Source organism: Oxyura jamaicensis, chromosome 17 (genome assembly GCF_011077185.1).
Source record: "Oxyura jamaicensis isolate SHBP4307 breed ruddy duck chromosome 17, BPBGC_Ojam_1.0, whole genome shotgun sequence".
Taxonomy (NCBI): Eukaryota; Metazoa; Chordata; class Aves; order Anseriformes; family Anatidae; genus Oxyura; species Oxyura jamaicensis.
The window spans coordinates 9,250,811-9,260,793 of NC_048909.1; the positions used below are offsets into that span (position 1 = coordinate 9,250,811).

The 9,983-nt window shown below is 50.8% G+C and overlaps 1 protein-coding gene across 1 annotated transcript; it reads left to right on the forward strand.

The window, feature by feature from the left end:
• Positions 1 to 114: 114 nt before the first annotated feature.
• Positions 115 to 9,309, forward strand: CUTA (cutA divalent cation tolerance homolog). Its single transcript, XM_035341827.1, has 6 exons — positions 115 to 302; positions 2,469 to 2,617; positions 6,091 to 6,150; positions 6,933 to 6,978; positions 7,333 to 7,382; positions 7,928 to 9,309. Exons 1-6 carry the CDS (start codon positions 132 to 134, stop codon positions 8,028 to 8,030), a joined length of 579 nt encoding a protein of 192 aa, XP_035197718.1. The 5' UTR covers positions 115 to 131; the 3' UTR covers positions 8,031 to 9,309.
• The last annotated feature ends 674 nt before the right edge of the window (positions 9,310 to 9,983 follow it).

A 9,983-nucleotide genomic window follows, 5' to 3' on the forward strand; every position in this document is an offset into this window, starting at 1 on the left:
CCCAAACCCCCAAACTAACAACCCCAAAAATCACAAAACCCCAAGGGCCGGCAGGATGAAGCCGGGGGATGGCCGCTCCGTGCCCCAGCCCCGCCGGGCAGCAGCCGCCCGCAGGCCGCGGAGGAGGAGCCATGGCCGGGCTCCCCCCACCCCGGGCAGCGGCCCCGGGCCGGGCAGAGCAGGTGGCGGCTCGGCGGGGACGCGGCTCCCTCCCGGCCGGGCCGATGGAGGCGCTGAGCCAGCGCTGCCCCCTGCCCGCCGCCCAGGGCTGCCCCCGGCCGGGCCGCGGCACGGTGCTGCTGGTAAGTGGGAGCCCGGGCGGGCAGCGGGGGCAGCCGGGGGGGCAGCCGAAGCCCGGGGGTGCACGGAAGGGAAGGGGCGAAGGCGTTGTCGCAGAGCGAATTTGGGGGTTTGTTTCCACTCGTGCTGAGGGAGCCTGAGGGTTTCCACCAGCTGCGGTGTTGTTTGTTTGTTTGTTTTTCTGTTCTGGTTTTTGTACAGTATCTCGTCCAAGCTAGAGGCGTTTAGGGAAAGCCCTAACCTGGTGATTTTGATCCCCGAAGCTGTTTGTGGTTCGCCAAAGCCTAAACAAATAAATCTTGCAAATATCTTAGTCTCTGTAAACTCGGCTGTCATTGTGCCAGTCAGTGCTTTTCAGTGAAATACAATCGCACAGTAGGTTTGTCAGCTTTGTTCGCTTTGACATTTTGGCAGTCATGAGTACATTTGGTTTATCAGGTGGGAATGCCGAAGTTTCAATTCTTCACTTTTGCACCATTCCTTGGCAAATGCAGCTATACTGAGAAAAAACAAGCAAAAAAAGTGTTGTAATCTTTCTTTTCAGAAAACAAATAACAACAACAAAACATCAACAAACAAAAAACAAGAGGGTAGTCACTTATATTTCTATTCAATACAAGTGTTCACGGGGATTTTCTCATCACATGCACACACATCTTCCAAGAAGATTAATGATTGCCATGCTGAACGGGTCAGGTTTTTTTCCTAAGCAGAGAACATGATTACATCCTAATCTGGAAAAGTAGATACACCAGCATATCTCTGCCTGGCTTGCAACTATCCGAGCGGGTTCTGGGATTTGTTGCGTAGTACTTTTTTAAATGGCTTAGTGGAAAAAAAAGAACACAAAAGAAGCTCTAAAAATTATTATGAGAAACCGCGTGATAATAAAGAGTATTCCCTCAAATGGATTGAAAAAGAGGAGACAACTAATAAAGAACATTGGTCATTTTACAAACAGAAAAGACTTCCTGTCTTTGTGGTGACGAGAGATTTTTTTTTAATTCAATCTTGAAAGAAAAAAATCTCTGACATTAGCCCTGTAATGGGAGATTTTTCAGAGGGTGGAAATAAGGAAAAAAAAAAAAAAAAGAGTATCTTCTTAGTCTGATCAAAACCTTTTTATCAGTGTCGCTGACTAAGGGCCAGATGCTGTTTATTTAAAAAACAAGACAAGAGACAAAGAGAAGAGCAGCTGTGCAGCGACAGCGAGTGCGGCAACCCAGGGCGCAGGCACCCATCCTTTTGCTGTTACTCAGCACACCAAATTAACCTTGCTATTTCAGCAACGTCCCGGCTGAGATAATTTATGTACTAAATTTCTGTGTGACCATGTTTGTGGCATGTGAGTAGAAAGAGCAGCCAAGGGGCTTGCCAGGAATGGGATGTGATGTACAGCAAAACAACTTGTTGCCACTGTACTGGCAGCACATGGAAAGAGCAGTACTGTTTCTGCAGCCCTACAGGCTCGGGCTGTGTCAATTAGGATTTCTGTGCCTGAAAGGATTGAATTTGACTGTACTATTCTTATCTGTTAATTAAGATGAAATGAACTTTAAACCTGCATTTAAGTCCTGTCCTCCCTTGCCTGCTACGCGAGGGCTGCATGATAGCCTGGGTGGACTGTGAAGCATCTGTCAGCAGAATGCGGTAATTGTCCTGGGTTTGCAGGAAAGGACTAAAGCTCTCCAGAGCCTGCACAGAATGTATTATCCAGACTCCCACCTCTTCTGGAAATACTGCTTTCCTCCTTCCACATCCCCAGCAAGGCAGAGGCTCCATCCCCCCTCTTTCCCAGAGGTGTCAATGGTATCACACCCTGGATGTACAGCAAGTGGACAGTTGTAGGATGTGTCCTGAGCAGGAAAGTAGATGTGCCTAGTGTGGGAGCCAAGCCTTGTGTGGTTCCCTTCTTGCTCCTTTTTGAAACAGAAACACGGTTTAACAGAGGCAGCTTGGCAGAGTATTAGATTGGCCCCATTGTAGGGGAATAAATCTCTCCGTGAGTATGTTTTCACTTAAATTACAATGAGCATTACTGTAATGGAGAAAGAAATAAGGTTGGAAATAAGGCTGGAAACTTCCTTTGAACCAGAGGTAAGGTAAATGCTTATTTTTAGGAAATGCAACATTTTACTTTACAACAGCACTCATATTTTGCATTTTAGGTGATGACTCTGTCTTTACTGATGTATCCAGTGCTGAAAAGTCTTGCTCTCCAGATGCACGCTGCTGTCACTGGCAGCTACATCTCTGGGACCCACTCCATTGCCTTCATCAACTGTCTCAACGAGCAGATTGCCAAGGATATTGCAAGGTACGGAGAAATTTCCCCTGCTTGTCTGCTTGAATTATTCGAAAGTAGCTTTTCATGGAATAAAGCTTTTCCTTGTCCCTTGAGAGGAGCTGCACTTCTCTGCTGGTTTAGGGGTTTCACATTTCTGCCCGGAAGGTGTTCCTTTTCTCCTATACTCCCTCTCGTTCTCTCCCTCTGTATCACATATCCACTTAACAAGAGCTGTGCTTTCTAAAAGCAAGCTGACAATTACCTCTGAAGTCAGTGCCACAGTAACACATCAAGCTAATTCTTAATTTATTCCATTGCCTTTCATTTCCAAGATCAGTTTTAAAGCTATGGCCTTAAATCTCTGGGTCCTCAGATGAATTAAGCCCCAGCCCCATGTTCTCTGATGTGCTATAGTCTTCTTTCTTCTCTGAACAACAAAGTTAACAACTTCCAGGATAAGTGTTTATGGAAACCGATAAAGCAGAGTGCACTAACATAAAAATAAATAAAAACAGAAGTGGTCCACAGAAAACACAGAGCAGGCACTTGTGAGATACCACCTGAAAGCCTGCGTGCTGCTCACCAAACAAACTTCAAGGAATGAGGGCTTTACCTTGATTTTTTTTCCTCTTTCAGTGTATGACTTGCATTGCACGATGTTTTGCATGCAGTTTTTCCACATAGCCGTCAGTCCCTGACTCAATAGATGGTTTGTTCAAATTACTGAAACTGTGTTGACTGGGGAAATGTTTATGATGGACCATTAAGTTTCCTGCAACACCTCCTGTGAGCTGTTTTTCCTGCTGCGCTCCTGCTTGCCAAAAACTCTCCCTGTCTTCTGTAATAGCTGACCGTTCCCAAGCAGCCACTCAGGAGCTGACTGGCTACTGAAAGAGATTTTGTGTCACCTTAAATACTTCAACTGTATTAAGAAATTCAACTAGAATTATATTTGTGCTGGATGTCCTCTGAAAAAATGAGTAACTGTACGTGACTGCTGAAAAGATCCCTCAGTTCCTGAAAATTTTTGATCTTAACAGCTTTGCAAAAGTTTTCCGCTCTTTGATCATTATCGCGCAAGGAAGGGAGAGGAAATAAATCACAGCCCGTTGCTGAGATTTATGTACTCTGGTTGCATTTTTACTGGTGGAGTAATTTTTCTTTTGTTCTGGAATTTGGAGGGGTGACTAACAGTTGTAAAGGATGACACAGGGCTTCTACGCTCATTTTCCCACCCACCGTTTTCCTGGTACTGTCATGTCTATTCGTCCTTCATGTTGCTCAATGGAGGAGCAATCACTTTGAAGGATCAGCCTGCAAGGAAATTGTCTGCTGGTTTTAAGGAAAAGTTCAGGGTTTGTGAAAGCAGACTAGCTATAGGTAAAATTCAGCACCTGGCTTGTTCATTTGCAGTTTATCTGGATGGGATAACTTAAAATCCTCAGAAGAGAGCCCTGGCCCACCCAGGAAATCCAGCCTCTCCCCTGTGCCTGCTCTGAGAAGTTGGCCCCTCCGGGCTGGACGGTGCGGCCGCTTGCATCTCACGTAGCTCATCTAACACCTGAGCAGCCCGTGAGCCTCTGGCTCTGCCTTAGACTTGTGTGTATCTTTTTCTTGGCTTTTCTGCTTATTAATATTTTATTTGTCTCATTTGAGAGCCTATAGTTTAGTGAGGCAGGGACAAAGAAGCACACATTAAGTACCCAACCCAAAGATATCATCTATTATGCAGACGTTTTCCACAGACCACGTTCAGCTTCTTATGATGCTTCCCGTTACCATGGTGGCTGCTCATCTCCGCTCAGCTTGCTGGAACAAAGTTCAAGATATCGGTTAAGATCACCATTTATTGGGGCAAAGCAGAAGTAATTAGGAGCTACTCACCCAAATCGCAAAGGCTCCTGCGCTCAAATGGCTTGGAAGTTGCAGATGGCAAAACAAAGTGATTTGCGCCATGTGTCTTACATGATAAACGCAGCGGGGATATCTCCGTGTGCGCCGCTGCAGTTTGTTGGTCCACAGATTAACTCAAGATGCTTTACAAGCATTAAATGACTCGTGCTGGCTACACGTGGTTAGAGCAAACAACCGGGGCCTGCGGGGACAGCCGTCCTCCCAGGCCGCGGCCCCTCAGCAGAGGGACGCCCAGCTCCACCGCCCTGCCGGGCTTTGGCATGAAACCCAACCGGTGACTGAGCTGTGGCCGTGCACCAGTGAACTTAGTTGTTCCCTCCCCAGGTGTCTCGGGGTGCTGCTGGGTTTGTGGGAGCACTGCCAGGGACTTACCCATCCTGTGACCTTCTGACGGCGCTGCTGTAGGGTTCCTTCCCACAGCATCAGTTTCAGCAATCCATCGGCCACGCTGCCGCTCCCCCAGAGCCTCCCCGCCACAACACCTGGCAGCCACAGACCAGGAGGAAAATTCTGGAGACCACTCGAGACCCCAAAGATCATCATCATGACCAGAGTTACTGCTGCAGTGGCAAGGCTGTTTAAGAGCCACGGGAAGAGCTGCTTCCTCGCAGCTCCCGGGCTGCTCCCGCTGCCTCCCTGCGCCCCACAGGCTCACCTGGGCAAGGTATGAAGTGCTGCAAAAGGACAGAGAGGGCAGGCTGCTAACACCGATGTGCAAGGGAGCTAATACATGTTCAGACAAGAGCTCGGCTTTCCTTCTGGGTCGGAGGCCAGATTACAATACATGATGCAACTGCACATTAGCACCCTGCCGGGCTGTCTTCTGCTCGTCTCCTGCAGCACACTGGCCACTGACCAAGTCTGTCATTTTACAGTTCATAACGTCTTTTTGAAAGCTACGATTTCTCATACTTTGTTTTGTCATCACCTTCAGCCTGTATCATAACCTGGATGTAAGGACTGAAGCAGCAGTTAACCAGAATGGGTTTAATTCTTTACCTCACTAAGGGTTAATTTTTGCAGGGTGTTGAATTGAGCCTTCCCACATCTAATAACCGTCATCTTCTCTGCAGTTCAAGATCATTCAGTAGTTCAACGTTTGCACTGTTCAGGCCCTCGGTACAGAACAATTCCCAGCAAGGCCAGCATTAAAGAAAGGTGAAGGCACCAGCAGGAGGGACGAGGCTGCCACCACCGAGAGAAGGGCCCAGACATTGTTGTGGCCAGCAAATACAACGTTTGACCTAGTTCTTCCAAAAATCCACCCTGAGTTTGCTTCAATACTATTTAATCATGTAAATACCACTTGTGCTGGCAAAGCAAGCAGCTCTGCAGTAACAAAACAGCCCACAACTAAAGGAGGAAGCACGGGGGAAGGAGTTTATTTAGGCTTTGGATTTCTAGGACATTTGGGGTAGAAAACCCTTGATGTTGTTAAATTAACAAGTCCCACATTTAGTTCACTCTGCGAGGAAGAAGCACAGCTTGACAGCGTATATATGTGGCTGGGAGACAAACCCCTCTGCTTCCAGCCCAGCCCCGGCTGTCAGGGCCGGGGGCAGGCGCTAACTCCCTCCTGTTTCACCCAGGGGCATCATGGACAAGAGGCTGGCTGCCTACGTGAACATCCTGCCGAAGAGCTCGGCCTTGTAAGTTGGGCTGGGGATTCCCAAAGGAGGAGGCAACCCCGGGCCACTGGGAAGGAGGAGGAGGAGGAGGCCCCCCCAAGGCTCCTGGGGCAAGGAGGCACTTGGCAGGAGGCTGCTGATTCTGGTTGTTGTTGGGGGTGGCTGAGATGATCCTCACCCGTGCAAAGTGCACTGAGCTTATTAAGGAGCACAGATGCTCTCACAGCCAGCAGGGACCATTTATTTCTTGGTTACTTAGCTACAGAGATCTAGCAGGGTGATTTGTGGTCCTGAGGACGCAGCTCCTGTTTGTAGATGACCTAAAAAGAAGCTAGGATAAGGACCAGAAAAGGCTTTTGCAGTATTAAGCAGCACCTTCAGGAAGGAAGAACGGTATCTTTTACCTCAGAATAAAGCCAGCCACGCACCGTAGGTATCCTCAGCCATCCATGCAAAGGGATTGCCCTTGTTTTAGAGAGGTTAAGGAGCAAAGCCCCAAAACAGCCGGTAGGAGCACTCCTGGTCTGGCCCTGCTGGAAGAGGGGAGCCAGGAGCCCACATCACAGCCCCTGGCCCCAGTCCCAGCCCCTCACCTTGCCTTGTCCTGCTGCCCCCAGCAACCTCAAGCCTGGCACAGCGAGGGCGGCTCTGGGCTGTGGACCTGGGGGCTCAGTCACAAGGACAGCAGATTATTAGGGGATACGTGCAGATAGCACCAAGCAGGGAAACTGAACCCCCCAGGGGGATCAGCATGGCTGCACCCATAGCTCTATTTGCTGATTATTCTTTTCTTTTAAATACAGATATTTCTGGAAAGGGGAACTGGAGGAATCAACAGAAATACTGCTGGTAAGTGACAATTCCTTATGTCACAAAAAAATAAAACATCCCAGAGAGACCAAGCTGAAAGGGGCTGCAGGGTGTTTTGGGGAGGGAGGCACCAACCTGCCTGAGATTTGGGATGGCTCTCACGGACCTCAAGCACCCCCCTGCGGGTATGGCAAGGGGGAGCAGCTTGGCTCGGCCCCTTGGCCTGGTGCATGGGGGCAGACACAGGGCAGAGCCTAGGGTTGCTCCTGTCCCACCGCCAGTGCTGGCTGCTGCACTGGGGCTGTGTGCGCGTGATTGCTCACTCCCTTTATTTCTCTCTTTTTTATTATTATTATTTTTTTTAATTATTATTTTTTCTTTTGCTCTCTGCAGTTAGTGAAAACAAGGACATCCAAAATAGGTGAATTGTCCAACTACATCAGGTGAGGCTCTGGCTCCAGGGAGCAGGGGGTTTCCAGCCAAGGTACGCTGCCACCTCATGCTTGGGCTTTGGGATTCAGACACCCCGAGCCAGGTCCCACCTAGGAGGGTTTCAAGTGCTGCAGGAGGTACCCTGCGAGCCCTAAAAACCCAGACACTGCATCGGCTCAGAATCAGTTGGCAGGAGTATCAGCTGCTGGGCTCCAACCAGCATCTAGGCACTGGGAGCAAGGAGGGCTTCTCCTGCTCACGCAGGTCACTGCCCGGCTGCCTCGCGACAGGCTTCCTGCCCTCCCCAGCGCCAAGCACAGCCAGGGCCCCTGGCAGTCAGATGTTGGCTGTGGTAAACCCCAAACTCAAAGCAAAATTCTCATATGGCAAAAAGGAGAGGCGGGTGCTTTGAAGTTGGTGGGATGCATGGGGCATGGCTGACACGCACCGCTGCAAGCAGAGACCTCTGCTTCCTGCGCCTGCGAGCCGGCGCGGGGCTGTTCCTGCCGCGGGGATGAGTCCGTGACTCTGTTCTCTGCATCTGGTTCCACTTCAGATCCATCCACCCCTTTGAAATTCCCGAAGTCATCAGTCTGCCTATTGACCAAGGAAACCCTCTCTACCTCAAATGGATAGAAGAAAACGTCCCACGGGATTAAAGGAAAAGTGCAGAAACCAGCCTGCTTTCGGGGAGACGCCACAAAACGCGCTTTGTCCCGCTGGTGTCCCTGTGCAGGCACACGCAGGGAGGCAGCTTGTATCCCTGCGGGTTTGCCACGGCACAGAAGCTTGGGACTGGGAATTTCATTTGTACTTGAAATGTCCCCTCCTTGGCCCGATGCTGTGCTGCAGGGAGCACTGAGCCTGGGGGCAGCAGGGAAGGGCGCCAAGGGGCTGCAGCGTTGCAGCCACGGATACCCAGAGGTGCTCACGTCAAGACCCTATGGCACCTGGGGATGTTTCAGGCCCCCAGCAGCCAGGTGGTGGCCGTGGCCTGGCAGCCCCCAGGAATCCTGCAGCTGGCGCCCGAGACCCTTCCCTGGCTCTGCTGCAGCAGCTGTCGCAGCATCTGCTCTGCTCTGCCTCCTGCTTCCCCAGCCCACAGGCAGCAGGATGTGGCCGGGCACCCCACGAGGCACTGGCTCACACCTTCTCCTGCTGTCATCCAGCCTGCTGGCTCGTCTGACAAAATCCAAGCAAAGAGCAAACTTGAGCAGAGGCTGCAGGCACTTGCCAGGAGCCCCAGCGAGAGCACACACTGACAGTGCCCTTCCTGCTGAGCCAGGCTGAGTTGCTGCCGGTTCAGGGAACCCAGGTGCCAGCCAGAGCAGGGCATTGCCTGGCTGCGGGGACGTGCAGCCCCAGTACTGTGTCCCCCACCTGTGCCTGGACGGTTGCCTTCCACCCAGGCCAAGTTCAGCCTTGTAAAAAGATGCTCACGTAGTGCATTGGATGTAACTTATGAACCAAAACCAAGTCAGTTATGTGACAGGGAAAGGAATAAACAGGAGTGTTCCTACCTGCACAGCCACATGAGTTGTTGCAGTTTGTGGGCACAGCATCTGCAGCGAGCAGGGCAGGAGGGTCCCCTGGGGCTCTGCAGCAATTCCCTGCAGCCTGATGCCAAACCATGCTCCGCTGGCTCTGAGCTGCTCATCTCGGGCAGTGGAGAAGCAGTACAGGGAGCCTTGCGGGTGTTGGGCCACAGGTTTGCATGGACCCATCAGCTATCAGGGGTAGCACATGTGGGAAAGAAGGTAACAGGGAAAATGGTCTGAGCTCTGAGAGCAGGAAACTTTACAGTGCTAAGTCAGGAGCAGCAGGATCCCAGCTGGGTGTGTTGTCTGGCAAAAAAAAGACCAAAGCACATGAAGAAAGCACTGACCCCCAGCCATCCAAACTCAGTAATCCTGGTACCACAAAGAACCAGTGATGTTACAAAAAAGACTTTTTAATTGTACATCAGACATATTAATTACAACTTGGATATAACAAGAGTTGGTTATTACAAGCAGCAACCTGAAATCATAAATCTTTAGAAGGTGCACAGTCATTATAATATCTATTACAACTAATGCAAAATATATTCTGGAACAAAAATATTTTTAAAGGCTCCACATTCAGTTCTCTGCAAGAGGAGAGGGAGAGGAGGAGCTGCTGAGCTGGGGTCACCATAGCATGGGTGCACCCATGTGCGCGATGTCCCCTTGGCACATCCCATGGGAATAAACCTGCTTGGCTCCAGAATGGCTCTTGGCAGCCCCAACCCCTCCCCAGGGCAGTAACTCAGACAAAAATAAGGGTATCATAGGCACTCGTGAAAGGGAAATACTGTAAGCACTCCTCCGGCAACCAGCGCTGGCAGGATGGGGGGGGGGGGACCCGGCTGAGCTGCACCCGTCCCCGCCAGGCGTGGGGGGCCTGGCAGCGATGCCTCTCAAGACAAGGGGCTCCCCAGAGGCCCAGCCCAGCCCAGCGAGCTGGGATGCAGACCTCGATGGTGCCCGCAGCCTCTCCCCAAGCTCGCCTGACCCTGCTTGGCTCAAACCATCCTGTGGCTGGAGCTGGGCAGAGCCTCGTGTCCCAGCCACACGCTGCACCAGAAGCTTCTC